The sequence below is a fragment of the Archocentrus centrarchus genome, chromosome 12 (assembly GCF_007364275.1).
Source record: "Archocentrus centrarchus isolate MPI-CPG fArcCen1 chromosome 12, fArcCen1, whole genome shotgun sequence".
NCBI classification, from domain to species: domain Eukaryota; kingdom Metazoa; phylum Chordata; class Actinopteri; order Cichliformes; family Cichlidae; genus Archocentrus; species Archocentrus centrarchus.
Window position 1 is genome coordinate 8,521,231 of NC_044357.1, and position 19,256 is coordinate 8,540,486.

The 19,256-nt window shown below is 42.0% G+C and overlaps 1 protein-coding gene across 2 annotated transcripts in view; it reads right to left on the reverse strand.

Moving 5' to 3' along the window:
• LOC115789801 (SH2 domain-containing protein 3C-like) overlaps positions 1–15,220 on the reverse strand; it is a 40,349-nt gene extending 25,129 nt beyond the window's left edge. For both annotated transcript variants that reach the window (XM_030743324.1, XM_030743323.1), the window contains exon 1: positions 14,697–15,220. In XM_030743324.1, the coding sequence (XP_030599184.1) occupies positions 14,697–14,777 (81 nt within the window). In that variant the 5' untranslated portion in view covers positions 14,778–15,220. The remainder of the gene's footprint in view (positions 1–14,696) is intronic.
• Positions 15,221–19,256: the final 4,036 nt, after the last annotated feature.

Here is a 19,256-nt window from a genome sequence, read left to right on the forward strand (position 1 = left end):
GAGCAAATGAACATTTTGTCCTTAAAGTTGATCATTTTTAAAAGCAGGATAAATGGGTAAGCTTTAGGATTTGAGCAAGTTTGATAAGCGCCAGATTGTGATGGCTAGACGACTGGGTCAGAGCATCTCCAAAACTGCAGCTATTGTGGGGTGCTCCCAGTCTGCAGTAGTCAGTATATATTAAAAGTAGTTCAAGGAAGTTACAGTGGTAAACCAGCGACAGGGTCATGGGCAGCCGAGGCTCACTGATGCATGTGGGGAGCACATGCTGTCCCGTGTAGTCCGATCCAACAGACGAGTTACTGTTACCTGGTCTGATGAATGATGTTTTTTTTTTTTTACCGGGTGTGTGTGGGTGTTACCCAAGGGGTGTTACCTGGGGAACACCTGGCACCATGATGCATTATGCGAAGAAGGCGAGCTGGTGGAGGCAGAGTGATGCTTTGGGCAATGTTCTACTGGGAAACTTTGGGTCCTGCCATCCATGTGGATGTTACTCTGACACTTACCACCTATCTAAGCATTGTTGTAGACCATGTACACCCTTCATGGAAACAGTATTCCCTGATTGCTGTGGCCTCTTTCAGCAGGATAATGCCCCAAAGCAAAGATGTTTGAGGAGCACAACAACAAGTTTGAGGTGTTGATTTGGCCTCCAGATTCCCCAGATCTCAATCCAATCGAGCATATGTGGGACAAACAAGTCCGATCCCTGGAGGCCCCACATCGCAACTTACAGGACTTAAAGGATCTGTTGCTAACATCTTGGTGCCAGATACCACAGCACACGTTCAGGGGTCTAGTGGAGTCCATGCCATGTTTTGGCAGCTGGTCATAATGTTATGCTTGATCAGTGTACACAAGATATATTTAGTTACCATCTAATATAACCTGGACTATTACACTTTCTCTTATGAGATAATCAACCTTATTTGCCTCAATGGCAGGCTGTCACAAAGATTTTGACTCCTTTGTGTTCATTTAATTGTCACTCTATTCGTTTTTTATGTCAACAATATTTCAGATTAGGCTGAAGCCTAAGCTGCAACCTTGTTACCAAGGATTCGCACACATATGGTGACACAGCATCTAATTAATTAGTCACAAACTGACAGCACAAGGATTAATCAGCTTTGCAACTTGAAACACAGCCAAGAGATGTGGACGCACATCTGACAAACACATTTACGGCTTTTGATGTATTTTTTATTAATATTATTTCACAGATTCAGTTTTCTTATATTTCTTTATGTTGGTCACAGTGTTTATGATTAAAAATGTTTACAGCTACAGTATATAAATAGTAAAGGATTAGGCCCAGCTTTGAGCTTTAAACAAAACTGAAATAGGATTAAATCAGGAGTCACTTCAAAGGAGGACTTTTCCCTGTATGTGCTGCAGGTGAGGAAAAAAAGTGCTCCTTCATCAAGCTAATCTTTTTTCATGTGCTGCACTGTCCTCAAGTATAGATGGGGATTGCTATGACTTTTTGATACCTGGTAACAATTATTCTCTTAATTAATTCTCTTATTTATTCTTGATCAGTTTTGTGTGTGTGTGTGTGTGTGTGTGTGTGTGTGTGTGTGTGTGTGTGTGTGTGTGTGTGTGTGTGTGTGTGTGTGTGTGTGTGTGTGTGTGTGTGTGTGTAGTGGGTGGTGGGTGGGAGAAGGTGGGCCTGCACAGGTCATCAGCATCAGCACCTCTTTATTATCTGTGAGTCAGAACATAATGTGCTGTTACAGTAGAAAAAAGCTTGCAGTGACTCAGGTGTACAAAAGCTCCACTGCCATGACATGATGTCATTGTTTTGCTTTGTGGATACGTCACTAAAATATGCTTGCATTGCTAAGAAGGAACCAATAGGACTACAATTAAGGTGCTTGCAACATGCTTCATGAATCCTTCAATGATGGCTACGGGAAAGCTCAACACTTGTTGAAATAAATTATTTATTTGCTTTCATAGTGAGAATAAGAAGAAACACTTGACATCGCTGCTTGTCTCTTGCCTGGTTAGCGTAGCTTTATATTGCTTGACAGGTACAGTATATTAGCACAGCACAAAGACTCAAAGCAGAAATGATTGGTAATAATTTACAAAAATTCCGCATTAGAAGATTCTCTACCCACTTAAAAGATGTTTCTAATGTAGCTTTATCATACCTTTCCTGTTTTGTATTAAATTTCAATTACTTTCCCAGAGTAAAAAGATACAAATAATGTCATGCAAATCCTCACTTTACATTAGAATGCAGACAGAATCCTGCTTATCTGAAGCTTTGTCATTGTGGCATCCTTCTCTTTACAGCATCAATATGCACACACATAAATTTTTCCAAGTCACAGTAATGCCAAGTCACCTAGTGGCTGGCCTTGTAACTTGACACACAAACACACAGAAAGAGTTGATGATGTAGCTGATGATCAAACTTTAGAAGGCAGACATCAAAAGATGTGTGAGAGGGTAAAGAAAATGAAAAGGAAAGACAGGGAAGAAGGAAAAGAGGAAAATAGGATAACTGAAAAAATTTTAATTAGATGAAAAGAGAAAGAAATATTTTATAGAGAGAAAGAAATCAGAGGGAAAAAAGAAAAATGTTTGATCACACAGGCAGACTGCAGATGCATGTCAGTCAGTTTTAACTCCCTTTTAAAACCACATAAACACTCACACACTTGTCACCCATGGCCAAGCAGACCAGCAGAAAGAAGCAGCACGCCCTAGAGCTGCGATGCCATTGGCCAGCAATGATGTCATTGTTTCCTGTAGGTTGAGCAGCAAGCTGTACAATTGGCTGACTGAAGCAGACAGTAGGAGAACACTGCTGAGGTATCAGTTCTATTCATCCAAAGGCAGCAAACAAATGTGTGTGTGTGTGTGTGTGTATGTGTGTGTGTGTGTGTGTGTGTGGGCGTGACCACTCCCCACTCAGGCACAGAGGCCGAGCTATTAGGGCTGTGTCCATCATTCTGAGACAGACATTACCTGCTGGGACGCTCCCTAATGGAAGCTTTCTCTGACACACACACACACACTGAAATTTCACTACAATGCACACAATCAAAAATGCATGTAATCAAGCATGCACTCACACACACACACACACACACACACACACACACACGCACACACACACACACACACACAGCTGATGGGGGGTTGGGAGGGTTGAGATGGGTGTTGTCTCCCTGTTGTTACCGGGCTGTTGTCATGGTGATGCAGATGGAGCTTTTACTGCTAGCTGGGACTCTCACTCTGCAATAAAAATGCACACACATGGACACGCACTCTAACACCACTTTTCATTGATGCTTGCACATGCACACCCTTTGAGAGCAGCCTTGCCTCCGCAGCTGCTTTCAGGGAACAAAAAAAGAAAAATCAAAAACAAAACAATAATCAGGAAACAGAAAGGGACTCTCTTCAAGCGTGTGGAAGAGTGCTTGTGTGCGTGTGCGAGCGTCTTGTGTTTAAACACTCCCGTGAGAAACTCTAGAACACATCCTCCAAGAAATGCTCATGAGACATTAGCCTGTTGTATCCTGTTACAACGTGCTGCTCGTCGTCTCTTTCCCTCTCTCTCCTTCCTACGTTTCCGTACCGCCTACACCTTCCATTCCTCGCCCCGATACCCCCTTTATAGAGAATGATGTCACCCATGGGCTTGTAATTGCCAGTGTAATTGGGAATTTCTGCCAAGACTTCACGTGTGAACAAAAGATGCAAGCCAGGCTTAATTTTCCTATGCTGTAGATGTAAATGAATAAGTCCAACATGCACATTACTGATACCATACACACTAAAAGCCACTTAACCAAGCACAATAACACACTTCTAAGATGTCCTGATACAGAAAATAATTGCCTTGCTGGAGGACGTTATTTGCCTGTGCCATGTCCATTACTCTCTTATATCTGGACACTTCTATTACTTCCTTATTGCGTTCAGGAAACATAATAAGTGCTATCTACAGCTATATCAACACAGTCTCTTCATCTGTCTCTCTGCTTAAACTAATCACCTTTACTAAAATCCAGTCATTATGCGTATGCCTACGATACAGATGTTCCAGCACGTGATCTGTGTGCCCACGCTGCATTAATTCAATTTTACTGGCAGGAGTGTTACTCTGATCTGTCTAATTTCAAATTTAATTATGTTCAAAAAGCTATAAAATGTCTGTCCATGAAATCTGTTCTATCTCTAATCAGGATCTGTATCTGATTCACATTAACACCCCAGTCTGCTTCATTAGTAACTAAAAAGAAAGTAGTGCTGAAGCAATTGATTGTTCATTTGAGGAGACAATACTGAAAAAATTCAGTGATTTAATTAAAAAAAAAGCCCTACCCAGCCATAATCTCTAAATCTAGGCATGCATGTTTAGGCATGTACACATACATGACTGACTATCTGTTCCTGTGCGTGTGGGGTAGAGAGCGATAAGGCACTCATCCACCGGCATTCTCAGCTGCTCTCTGCAAATCACCCAGAGACGCTTTAATGGCCTCGGGTCTTTTCATAAAGGAAAATGATGCATTAAAGTCTCCGCAGAGGTCCAGGCCCTTCTGTAACTCAAACACACGTTACCCAGTGGGATTTATTAGGAATTAGAGCAAAATGCTACAACGGCACGGGGAGCTGGAAGACCTTCATCGAAAGAAAAAAAAAAAAAATCTCCCAGAGAAAATGTGTTTGCACTGAACGTTTAGCTTAAATCAGTAAATGAATAATTTGAAAATTAAACTTTAGAATAGGGCAGGTTAATATGCTAGAAATGTTACCCAAACATTGATTTACATACCTGACATTATTGTGGAAAACGTGTGTGTGTGTGTGTGTGTGTGTGTGTGTGTGTGTGTGTGTGTGTGTGTGTGTGTGTGTGTGTGTGTGTGTGTGTGTGTGTGTGTGTGTGTGTGAAACAAAAACCTTTGAGTTGGACCATCTCCTTCATGTCTGATCTGTTCTTTGGATTGGACACATAGAGACTTAAATATAAAAGAAAATCCCCCAAAGGACATTCTTTTTAATAACAAAATGTCTTTATTCTGATTTTATGGTCATATTTAATCATTCACCAGATGAACTCTCTCACGGTTATCAGCTTGACCTCAGTGTCTGGGAAGGTGCTATCGTCCAGACTGCACTCTTTGTGTATCAGTTCAAACCAGAAGGCCCTACTTTTTGTAACAAACAATGGACATTAAAGCATGCGAGCACAACTCCCCATGCTAGAACGGCTATTTGTTTCATTTAGAACTGAGTCTTTAAAGCTGCAGCAGCCTGAGATCCAATAGCCTCTGCATTCTCCGAGGTCAGAAGAGGTCAAAGATGAAGCAAGCAAACAATTGGCAACCTCCTGCCCTAAATCCCTTCACTATGCCACACTCCCTCTCAGCTGTGTCTTTCCCAGCATCTGTGAGCTTGGCGTGTGTATGCGCGGATCTACAGGCATGTGTGATTTCCTCAGCGAGAGGCTGGTGGAGGGACTTCAGACGACTGATTTACACACAAAGTGTTCAGCACTCCATGTCAGTTCTAAAAGTTTGCTTGTAACACCAACAGACAGTTTGCATCAATCATCTTAACACTCAACATTAGAACTTGTGAACGAATGAAGAAGTGAGGACTGAGAGAGACTGAGAGAACAGTGTGTTATTATCAATCAGTGGCGAACAAAGTGGCTGCAATGCATAAACTCAGCTAATGGGCAATGCAATCAACCTACAGTTCGGTCTGTAATTAATCTTTTATGTTCACAGTCAGAAGGTTTTCCCAATAAGATCATTTCTCTTCATTTAAAGGCGTGTCTATACTTTTTAGCACCCATTCCTCTGTTAATATAATCATCCTTCAACATTTGAAACCTTGTGAGCAAGCAGCAACCTCGGCGGCTAAAAAAGCCAGTGTGTGAGTATCAAAACCAAAACAATGTTCAGCTGTACTAGAAGACACTCTTAAGGAGTCAGCTGTTCAGTATATTCTGTTTCACCCTGTTTTTTGAAAGCTAAAGTTAAAGCCAATTTAATATCACATTGAACTACAGATGTATTCTGTTTACCAAACTTGCTAGCTAACCCTAAGCGACATCTGAAAACTTTCTAGATCTACCCTCTCACACACCCTCCGGTCCCCCTTTTTGAAGACGAGAACCACCAACCCTGTCTGCTCCACAGGTACTGTCCCCAAACACATGACATTAAAAAGGCATGTCATCCAGGCCAGCCTAATAATGCCCTGAGCCTTTAGCATCTTAGTATCCAAAGTCTGGATCAGCAGTTCTCCTCTGGGTCTGGCAATGACCTGAGCCAAGCCCTGGACAGTTAGTCAGCATCTCATTGAGGCCAATAGAAAGCCTGTGTTCATGGCCTCCCTGAAAACCTCTCATACCTGAGTTTTTGCTATTGCGCCCATCTTTTATATACAGTCTGTGGTTGCTAATGTCTGCAGACTCAAACATCTGAAAAAGCAGAATTAAGTAAAACAGCCAGTGACTGCAAAATCTGTAGAGGCAAAGACACTAAAAGATGTGAAAACTTCAGTGCAAATATGCTTATTACCTTAAATCCTTCACCGTATATGTCTAAAGAGAAGAAGAAACTTATAATAATGAGCCGAAGGGCACTTTAATCTTACATGCAGCCAGGTATTCTTTAGAATAATCTCTTCTCCATCAGTGTCTGTTTAAAGAGCCCAGAGTGTAATTGAATGCACAGGAGCATTTACGGCAGGTTTATGTTCTTATGTTATTCTAGTTTAAAGCTTTCCTCTATCATGTCAGGAGAGCAGATGATTACGTGCAGCACTGAGCTAGAAAGCTCTATGATCCTGGCCCGCAGCTACAAGTCATGATATGAAGAGACCATTTCCTTTTTGCATTTCTCCTTGTTTAAACAGTGGGCATGTTATAAACTTGAGTTTGCATAACCATAGAGTTCCCGAAGACACAATTTCTATTAGACAGTATGCATTCTGCACACACACACACACGCACGCAAGCACACACACCACTGGTTATATTTATTTATATTATACTACTTGTGGAACTCTTTCACTAATGCCTTCATGTGAGTGCCTTTAGGTCTGAGACTGATTGCATTCAATTTGTACAATTAACCTTGTAAACAGTTAACAAGTATTAGATAAGATGCTCAATGAACCACATGTCAATGCATATGTAAATCCACATTTCATCCCTTTAGAAATGAAAGCACTTGTTTTATCTTTTAGAGTAACCGGCCTAACAGTGACCTGGAGCTGAAAAACCACTTAACTCTCTGTTCTTTATCTGACGTCCTAAGCCAAAATGAAGATTTAAGGGTTGCTTGAGCACAATGTATCAGAAGGACAAATCACCGCTGAAGAAATTAAATACTTGTGGACTCGTGCTGTTAAAGCAAACTCAACACTTTCCAAATCTGTTTCACAGTAAGAGGCTTTAAACACAAATGCATTAAGTCTTCTGTTTGGCTTTGGCTTGCTGAAAGTTGAGTTACAGCATAATTAAGTGCTGGTTAGGGGCTGCAGGTTTTTGCTTTTTGTTTTATGGATTTTTTTCTTTTTTTTTGCCTTTATTGGATTGGTACAGAGGAGGAATAGACAGGAAATGGACAAGGAAATGAAATGCATCAAAGGTCCGACCAGCCAGACAGTCAGATTAGTTACAAGTCAGCTGGTTGGACAAAGAGTTCCAGATTTCACTCTGAAGAAAGCTGATGCAGTAGAGGGCTAAGGACAAAGTTAATAGAAATCTGGTCATAAAACGCTTGAGGTGCATTCAGGGGGAATCACTGATAACACATTTGTATAAGCTGATTGGTTAACACTTTCTCTGCGGTCACCACCCAGACTCACGGCACATGTGTACTGGTGTCCTTAATGCAGCTCAAACTAAATGTTCAGGTATGTAAACTGGAATAAGTTTCTCAAAGCGGATTTCCGGTTGTTCCTCGAATTTTTCAACAGTTCTCCCGCAGAGTGAAGCCCTTTCTACCCAATTTAATTGTGCAATCATTGTTGAGAGTGAAGCAATTCCTTCACTTACTGTAAGCATCTTTAAACCTATATTCATGCCTTCCCAACAAACAACTGAGCAGTCGTGCTAAATTGAGACTTTCCTGTTTAAGAAGCAAAGGCAGAGGTATTGTGATGGTGACTTTACAAAACCTGTGAGGAGATCAGATGCATCCAAAGCATTTAATTTCATGTCAGAGACCGTGTACGGTACCAGACAAAAATTTGGACACACTCACCCATTTTGTTACACAGTCTCTTTTTATAGAGCTAACTGATCTAAATAACTGTTGATCAATTACGCTGACTTAAACTAAGCCTTCTCCCCAGCTAATGACCAAACAATATTGTTTCATCATCTCCACTATGAACCAGTAACTACTGCAGGCTCGCAGACACACATAGTCATGCGGAAATGAAACGCACGTACGTAGCTGACACATACAGACACACACGCAGGCAGTCTTGCTCCTCATTAGTGCCAAAAACATCACAGTGCTCTAATGAGGATATGGGCTCTGAAACAAGGCAATTTAAGCACACGCACACACACACACACACACACACACACACACACACACACACACACACACACACACACACACACACACACACACACACACACACACACACACACATGCACAGCTGCCCTTCACACTATGAGCCTGCAGGGTGTGACAGGCAGGCACGCCAAAAGAGGATTTGTGGTGAAAAGCTTTGGGGAGGAGGGCGAGAGGGAGAGAGAGATAGGATGAGTGGAGAAGAGGGGATTACATGGTGAATATTTCAATACTAAAACATACCAATTGGTTTGGGCTCCCTTTCTGGTTTGGAAAGATACACACACACTCACATACAGAATCACACACACACACACACACATAAAGGCATTAACAGGGCCGTATCTTTTACAGCTAGCTTAGCAGTGACTAGACAGGGACTGGGGTGATGGGTAAAGCTAATACAAAACCCCGAGGACCCCCTGGGGATCTGACTCAGAAAATGATTGCTGGTAAACCTGCTCTGACAGAGTGAGTGGACCAAAACCAACCAAGTGCTTCCTACCAATTTAACACTATGTCATCTGTCATGTGACGCGCAGGAGGAGATGACATTTTTGTTACTTTTGCACAAATAAAGTCAAAGGAGAGACCGTGTAGAGATATCAACATCATATAGGGGACTTAGAAAGTACACTACGCCAGTGCTACTAGGTTCAATTTCAGTTATTAAATTGTGAGATCCTTCTGGGAATGTAGATAATACATGGACAAGACGTACAGATGGGGCATTGGTGCAATAAAAGTCCCCAGTTTAATATGTAAGTTCTATTTGTAGCAGGCTTTCTTGAAAAATCCATCTTCAGAAGATAATAAATATACTTTTTTTTTTTAATATATGACCAGAATCAATAGTTTCTGTTGTTTCACATTGCTTCTGTGCTAAATTAGTTTGACAAATCAATACTTTAAAACCCAGGTAAGAATCTGTTAATTCCCACACCCTGATGATATTCTTATAGTCTAAAAAAAAAAAAGTTTGGCTAACACAATTACTTTTATTAATCTAATCTAAACTCAAAGTTAATGGTGGGATTTTTGAAACAGGAAACGACAACCTTTGGGACAGAGTCTATATAAAAAGCAGTTCTTTAAGAATCTTTTTTTTTTTCAGTAAGAATCAATACAAAAGTAAACAAACTGCCTAATATTCATATTTCATTATCTTATTCTAGCCTAATATTATTCAGTAGCAAGAATACCACAAAGTACTGAATCAATGAGTATCAGTTTGCTGAAAACTGGTTCTCTTTGCCATGGGACTGCACGGCAGAGAGGCGGCATGCTGCAAGGCTGGAGGTCGACAGCAATGTTCCAGATACAGTGAGGCTGCAGGAACGCTAAAGGACAGAGAAAACGGCTGCTGGCTGGCACGATGGCTGCCACATGCTGTCAGGTCATCAGGGAGTGAGGCTATAGCGGCGAGTGGGAGAGATACAATTGGTGGAATGAGGGGGAGGAAGAGAGGGAAAGTGGCTGGTAGACAGAAAGGATTAACTTTAAAAACAATCAAAGGAGAGGAAAAGATCATTTTGTGTATTTTCATGTCCGTGCATCTGTTTATGAATTTAAGTTTTTCTTCGTGTGTGTGTGTGTGTGTGTGTGTGTGTGTGTGTGTGTGTGTGTGTGTGTGTGTGTGTCTTTCTAGGGGCTCATACCACTGCGGGAGACCAGCGGGTAGTTATATTGTCCCAGTTCCAGAGACGTGCTGGAAGCACTGGGCATAATGCATACACAATGGTTAAGCTGCATGTCTGTGTGTGAATGTGTGTGTGTTTGTGGTTACCATACTGCAGTCTAGACCAGGGGATCAAGTGTAATCTCCCTTCACTGATACAGCTGATGAGCTGAGGTCAGAGAACACTGTCACTGCGTTAACAGCCACATAGCAATGTACTGCTATTAATTAATTCATAAATTACTCTGAGAGATTATTATAGTATATGACCCTTTTGGCTGCAATTATGGTTTTAAAACTTGGAATTAACAGTAAACTTTCCATAAAGTTCTGTCAGACTCACACTTGTGTTTACATCTGCACATTTCTCCTGAATCCAGTGCAGTGGTTATGCTCCTGTCATAAACAGTGTTTGGAGATTCTGGCACGACCAAAATTAGTGTAACTGTGTGCAATGACTTTGTGATCTTGTTGCTTTTGAAATGGTTACTCCAAAGACAGAGACCACATCTGTAACCACTCAGTCAGTCGCCACCCTCAAAGTCAAGACAGTGATAGTTTCACTTTGCAGTCGAATGAGGTCAAGTTGGTAATCATATGCAATCTGTTTGTAACAATATGATGATTAAGTGTGATAAATCATCAAAAATTGCAATTCTCTTGCTGTCTGTTGCAAATCTGTTGCCATCTACAAACACAGAAACTGACATTAAACAGAAATTAACTACCTACATCCAGAGTCCATCCAGAACCTCGTAAATTTAAAATGGAAATTCAGAAATTCCTCCATAAATAGTGACATAATTGCTGCAGGATGGCAATTTAACTGCAAAATGACAACAGCCTTACTTTAATACAGAAATAAAACCCAAATGTAACCAGTTTGCGACTACCTGAGTCAAATCTTCTAGTGCAAAGAGGTGCAAGTTGTCCTCCCTAGTACAGATTGAGTCACACGGATTGTACATTGTTGGCAATCTGCCTGAGACTGATTGCCAGTCTGAGTTGGATTATGATTCTTTGGAGACAGGTTGCCTTGGTTGTGCAGTCACATTGCAACTGAAAGTTTGAAAGTGGTCAGCTAGACTTCTGGGCAACCAGCTGGTCACTGCAATTACTTGCAAAAAAAAAAAAAATTCAGTCCATTCATTTTGCCAAAATGTAATTGCAGAAACTCAAAATGGTACTCAGTAGTGTGTATGGCCCCCATGTGCTTGTATTCATGCCTGACAACTTTGGGGCATGCTGCTAATGAGACAATGTATGGTGTCCTGGGGGATCTCCACCCAGATCTGGACTAGGGCATCACTGAGTTCCTGGACAATCTGAGGTGCAACCTGGCAGCATCAGATGAACTTTCTATTGGATTTATGTAGGGGTCAGTTAATGGTATCAATTCCTACATCTAGGAACTGCCTGCCACATGAGCCTGGGCATTGTTGTACATACACCAGAAGGAAGCCAGGACCTACTGCACCAGCCAGCACTCTGGTAGTGCTCACCCTGTTCCTCCTTGCACAAAGGAGCAGATACCAGTGCCGCTGATGGGTTAAGGACCTTCTATGGCCTTGTGCAGCTCTCCTATAGTAATTGTCTGTCTCCTGGAATCTCCTCCATGCTCTTGAGACTGTGCTGGGAGGCACAGCAAACTTTCTGGCAATGCCACATATTGACGTGCCATCCTGGAGGAGTTGGTCTACCTGTGCAACCTCTGTAGGGTCCAGATATTGCCTCATGTTCCCAGTAGTGACACTGACCCTACCCAAATGCAAAACTAGTGAAAAAATAGTCAGAAAAGATGAGGAGGGAAAAATTTCAGTGGCTTCCACCTTTGAAACCATTCCTGTTTTGGAGGTTGTCTCATTGTTGCCCCTGTTGTTAATTTCATCAACACCAAAGCAGCTGAAACTGAAACTGATCAACACCCCCCTCCACTACTTAAATGACCAGATCAATATCCCAGAAGTTTAACTGACTTGATGCTATACTCTGATTAAAAAGTAGCCCTTTAATTTTTTGAGCAGTATATTTTGACAAATGTAAATGTATTCTGGCATCCTTCTTCATCTCATTTGTGAGTTTTCTGGTTTACTACTGTATATCTGTGTTTACGTTGGGCTTGCAAGAAAATATAATACTCTCAATTTTCCGCAGAGGAAGCAGTTTTTCATTCTGTTGTTTGTCACTACTAATGAGCACTCATGAAGCAACAGCCAGCAAACACACACAGGAAAAACAGCCTGCGTTTATTAATGATGGCTGAGATACACACAAGTACTCTCACAGCACGCTCAGAATATACAAGAAAATACATATTTTTCGTAATGGAAAATGCTATGCTAACTATTTGTTTTGATATATAAATACACATTTTTATGTCTGTCTTTCCTTGACATCAATGTATAAAAAATCATTTTGTAAATAAAAAGTGCAACATAACAGTTTTAATATTGCTAGTTACACTGTAATTACATTGTAAAGATAAGTATCTGAAAAAACAATTCTTACCTAAACATATCATAAATGACATAACAGCAGTGAACTTTACTTTCTTCAAGGAGCGCTCTTCAGCCGAGAGAAGAGAGATTGCAACATTAGTGGGTCCTCTAATGGTTTCACACACCAGTGAAACTATCTTTTTTTTTTTTTCTTGATAATGGAAGCTCACCAGTTGCAAGAGTCTAACACAAAAGGTATAACGAGTGTAAATATTCTAAGAACTGAATACCTCCTGGAGGCAAAGCAAAAGAAGCAGGGTGGTATTGAAGGGCACAGGTAACGACTGTAGCCCTGAGCTCTCTGTCGCACACAGTTTGGATTATGTGACACACAGTACTGTGTTTGACAGTCTATGTTTAATTGGAATGGATCGGTGAATCAATATCAGCCTATAGACAAAATCCCAGTGTTTGTAAACAAACTCAAGTTGGTGAGAATTAGTCGTTGGGTTTTTACATTAGAAAAGCTCCCACTTAACTCTAGCTATTCAACGACTGCTAATTAATTTACCCCCCACTCACACACACTTAGCCCCAGCAGAACCACCATTACACAGGAACCCCATGACAGATTTAATTAAAATAACTTCATTACTCTGAGCTCTGAATCACTTCACTCTAAACAAAAGCAGATGCCTCCTAAAAAAAAAAAAAAAACTAGAAGGGAAAAAGCCAAGAATCTCTCTTTCTCTCTCTAAGACAAACATTTGTATTAAATACATAAAAAACAACAACCAAGTAATCCAGGATGAAGACTGTCTCAGCTAGCTGTGACACTGACAAAATGTCCTGCTGCCAGAGACAAGGTGGGACAAGTCAACACTTAACATGAGGATTACTCTGCTTAATCGCAGCATGTTGTAAACACGACTGTGTCTTTCCTGTTCATAGTAAAGACATAATTATAACAGCACAGTTGGCTGCAAAAAAATGTGTGGAGAAGAGAAGAGAAGAGAAGAGAAGAGAAGAGAAGAGAAGAGAGGAGAGAGAGAGAGAGAAGAGAAGAGAAGAGAAGAGAAGAGAAGAGAAGAGAAGAGAAGAGAAGAGAAGAGAAGAGAAGAGAAGAGAAGAGAAGAGAAGAGACCTACCACTTCAGTCCAGCACGGAATCATAACTCCAGGCAATAACATAGTTTGGTTCCCCACAGTCTACTATTTCCTATTATCTCATCCATTGTTGTTATTTTCTTCTTCTGCTGCTCCTGTCATTACTTCTTGCTATTCCCACTCTGAACATCTTTACCCTAGTAGATAAAATCCAAATAAGCATCACTGCCCCTCTAAAATAAACCCTAGTTTACTGTCCTCTAAAACGTTGACATTTTGTAACCACAAGCTTTTTGCCAATGAGTATCAGATATCAAGCATCACTAATGCAAGTACACACAGACACACACACACACACACACACACACACACAAATATACTGTTGGTGTCATTTTTGTCCAGGAATAAGGTCAGATATTGGGTTTCAAGCATCAAGACTAAATTAGACCAAAGTACAACTGATACCGTAGAATACTGTACCACACACACTTTCTCTCCCTCTCCTACACAAGCACACAAACTGCAAACACATATTCCCATGCTTTCTTTCTCAAAAGCTGCACACAAACCCTTCTCCTCCCTCACCACGTCCCTCTACCTCACGCGGCGCAGTGTTTTCACACAGTCTATCTGACACCCAAGTACTGTACAAAGTCTATGATATCATCAGTCTGCCAACTACAGGCTGACATTACCAGCTGCCGGGACAGAAGAGGAGCCAGCAGTGAGCACACCTCCCACAAATACACACAAGCACAAACCTACACACACACACACACACACACAAATGCAGCAAATATAAGGAAACTTGAGTAGTATATGAAATCAGAGCACATTTGCTGAGTAATGACATATTACACAGTAAAAACACACAAACACACACACACGAATGCCCACTCACCTGCACCTGCATGAAGGATCCCCGGTAGAAGCAGCATGCTGCAGCCGAGAGGGCACTCCACAGACTACACCTCTCCGTCATGGTGGGCACACACCTTCTCTGCTACCTTCTCTCAGAACCCTCACTCTTTTTTTTTCCCCTTCTTCTTCTTCTGCTACTTCACCTCTCCCTCTTCTGTCTTTTTCTCTTTCTCTCACTCTCTCTACCCCACCCAGGGTCTCCAATCTAAACACCAGCCCCTGGGTTAAACAGTCTGTCCCACCCCTGCCTGGTCTCTCTCTCTCTCTCTGTGTCTGGCTAACAGCCACTCAACATAGTGCCACCACTACAAAAACCAGGCTACAAGCTAAAACCGCTAAAATAAAGCCCCCCCAAAAAACAAAGCTACAGCTTGCATGCAGCTGCCTGTGACAACATCAGCTATTACCTACAAGCGAGCCGCTAACAGCTGGTACTGATAACAGCCAGTGATATTACAGCTCCTGACATCTTCGCTGCTTCTGCCTTGCACCGGCTTCTCTCGCTTCTGCTCTCGCTTCTCTCCCTCTCACTGCACTTGCTGCACTTCACGCGGCTGCTAGGGATTACCTCATTGCTTGCTGATGAAAGGAGTGTGGGTGGGGGGAGGGTGGACCAGTGGGAGAGAGGGTGGGAGGGTTGGATGGAAGGAGGGAGGTAGGGTGTGTGTGTGTGTGTGTGTGTGTGTGGGGGGGGGGGGTGCTGAATGCTAGCAGGCACAAGCAGAGAAGAGTGCTGTCGTATTGAAGGCAGAAACCCCACCCACCCTCCTGATGACCCCCGCTTCAGGGCTGAGACAATGCTGACGGGGTACGGGGTGGGGGGGGGATAGAGGAGATGACAGGGGGAGTGAAACAAGGAGAAAGTGAGGAAAAGATGGGAGGAGAGAAAGAAAAGATAATTAAAAGATGAGATGATGAATGAAGAAGATGAGGGTAGAAGGAGAGTGGGAAGAGTACGTGTGCAGCCTCCCAAAGGAATCTAACCTTTCTTTTGCCATGAAAGGCACCCAGTGAGACTGCACCCCCTCCACAAATGCTTAAACGCATACTCGCACCTTTTTATTCCACCTACATTTTGACGTGCCACCATACATTACTATAGCAGCCTCCACAGTGCTTTTGCTTCCTGTGGTGAAATAATGTTGAGAGAAATGTTATCTTCCAGTGCATGTGTGTGTGTGTGTGTGTGAGAAAGAGCGGCAGAGAATGTGTGTGTTGCAGGATATAATGATGTGTCTCTAAAAAGCCATGCAGACTGCAGCTAGACAGCTCATTATAGGCTGAAACACACAGGCAGGTGTTTCAAGGATAACATGGTGTGATTTTCACCGGCCCATTTCACATAGAGACACACATAAACTCACGCGCACATACCGGCAGGGAGATGTCAGGAGGGGTGGGGTTCTGTCTCCAGAGGCCCGAGTGAGTGACATCACTGAGGACGCTTCACCATGGCAACACTGCCAGAGCCTTGACAGCATCCAAAATTCTGACACTGCATTTAGTCAGGTCCGCACCAATGCAGGGAAGCAAGAGGCAGATGCAGGAGAGAGAGAGAAAGCAATACACTCCTTCTTACTTTGTCATCTGAGGTCATCTTTGGCCCCACTGACACAAACACACGCACAGAATCAGATGATACCAGTAATCACCTTTCTAATCTGCCTCTTGAATGCATGTTAGTAGGTCACAGCCAGAGACGAAGAGCCCAAAAGATAAGGAGCTACAAGACACAGGACGGATTCATTAACTGCAGCGTCTCCTCTTAGTGTAATCTCAAACCATCCAGTGCTGGATTAGACAGATTACACAGTGGGGACACAAATAATCTCATAAGAGGGGGGGCCCTGTGCCTTTCTACTCTCAATCCTCTGTAATACCACGGCAAAAACAATCATAACATACATCATGCTACATCTGGCGGCTGCACCACATGTAGAAAAAAAAAAAAAACATTCAACAACGCGATGTATGCAGACTTTGCGAAAAACACTATAGTGCTGAGTTTATCATTAAAGCAAAATTAGGGTGTCTGGACTTTAGTTAATAGCCACTCCACAAACTGATATTTATACTTAAATGTGTATATTTGATAGTCTGCTTGCTACTCTAACTGTAGCTGCCTTTCAATAAGGATTTGATCTGCACATTTGAAATGTTCCTGATAAAAAAGAAGCACTTTGTCATTGTTTTAAAGCAAAATATGTTCTGTAGAAATCAAACTTCATCCTCAGATGAATTAAATGATGTCAAACAAATATCATATGCTGCAACGGGGAGCTGCGGCATTAACCCGAAGGAACAGATTCACCACAACTGAGTCACTCGCTGCTCTCTGAACATCACTGATACAGAGAAAAATCTTCTCTGCTCTGCGCAATGATATGACACTCAATATTAGGTATTCTGGTGCATCAGGAACTTGCTCTCCTTTTACCTACTCCTCTCAGCTAAAATGAACCATGTCTTGAGTTTAGCCCACAATGAAACAAAATTTATTGATGCACTGACTCTTAAGTGAAGTTATACAGCAACATTCAACTGAGTCCAACATAATTTATCTGAACGTAGCTATAAATAAATTCTATCAGATCCAGACCATAATTCATCAAGCCAAACATATTGAACCCGAGTCAAAGCAAATCATTCAGGAGTCTTTTTTAAAACAGTTATTAATAAAATGCTGCACTTTAGGTCATCCCATGCAGCCTCTAAATCATTTCAAATGCTTTCATGTATCACAGTGAACGCACCACAGATACAGGTTAAAAAAAATGGTTGTAACCTTGTCCACTTTTGTGCCTGGAAACACTAAATACAGTCTTCAGTGTCATGTACACTTCATTAAACTGACTCCTCTTTTTCCTCCTTGCTTCATCCTTACTTTGTTCCTGCTACTGCTTCTCTTAAATCCATCTATCTCTCTTTATAATTCTGCATTGACAAGAAGTGCTTCTGTCAGAAAATGTCTCTCTTTCCTACATTTTCTTCAACTTCTTGTCAGTTTCATCTCTGTTGTGCTCACTGTCATCCATTCATTGAACCTTTCTCTTTTCAGCGCTTCTGCATCATTCAACTCCTTCTCTCGAGGCTCTGTCAAACCCAGCATTCCTCCAACTGCTCTTATCACCATACTCCTCCCCTCATCTCTCCTGCCTTCTTATCTGTCTGATCAATAGCCTAACCTCCTACTTCCAGGCTTCTATTCTCTCTGATCCTTCCTGGCCTATTCTCTCCTCTGTCCTTCCCCTCTCTTCCACGGCCATGATCCCTCCACTTTCCCCTCCTGCGAGTCCTCTATCGCTGTATCTCCCCTCCTGCTTGGAGGCGGTCTTCAGTTAAATATTAATTAGTGAGCCCCATCCCGCAGGCTGATAGGGAACACAATGGAGAATCCCTGCATGTGCCTGCAAGCGTCACACTAATGAAAGTGTGTGTGAATGTGTGCATGTGATGGAGAGACACGCAGAGATATGAAGTGTGTGTGTGTGTGTGTGTGTGTGTGTGTGTGTGTGTGTGTGTGTGTGTGTGTGTGTGTGTGTGTGTGTGTGTGTGTGTGTGTGTGTGAGTGTGTGTGTGTGTGTGTGTTTGTACTTGCACAACTATACTTATGAGCACTGCTGTGACCATTAGACTGAGGACATTGTGTTAAAGTATGGAGATTTTTGGCCTCACTTTCATGCCTCACACTGAGCGCCCTCACAAAGATAGCAATACAAACGTGTGAGTGTGTTAGTGTGAAAGGGGTGGTGGGGGGTGGAGGAAAATGTTTTTTATGAGAATGTGTGTGAAATGAAAAGATCTACTGAGGGTAGATCAAGATTTTTTGTGAAAACACATCTTTGTGTGTGTGTCTAAAAACAAAGGCCAGGCTCCGCTGGGGGTTAGCCGGGTACAGCTAATGGCCTGCGTGTCTGATTGTCATCAGTGTGTTTCACAGGCTGGACGGCGTTCACCAACTGGTTAATCCGTATTGAACCACAGATATGTGTTTCAAAGCCTGCTTTAAACAGCCTGTAATAATGGTACAAAGAGAGAAAGAGGTCTGTTGGGAATGCTGTGACTCTATCCACACAAAAGCCTTGAAAAATATTCCTTTAAGTGTTAAATAGTGTTATTAAAAACCCACTTGCTTTAATCACATTAAAATGGCTAAACTTTACACAATTTGTTGCTGTAGCAACTAGAAACAAAGAAAGCACTGTGTAATACTAGCGAGACCAGTGCTTCACGGTGACCTTAGACAGGATGGATGAAATAAGAGAAACACCTGAGAACACATCAGCCCTGTAGTAAATCTCAAGCTGTTATTTTTTTTTCTGCAACACTCGAAAGCTGCAGTTTCTGAAGCAAGAAAAAAATTATATTATTTACACTAAAAGCATTGTGAAAGCATAACTGCATAGAAATGGAACATTATCGTTATCAGTCTCGGATTGGCCCCCCCACAGCCCGGATCTCAAAATTATTGAAGCAGTCATCTTGACAGAGATCGGAGCAAAAGGCAGCCAACATCCAAAGAAGAAATTTGAATGTAATT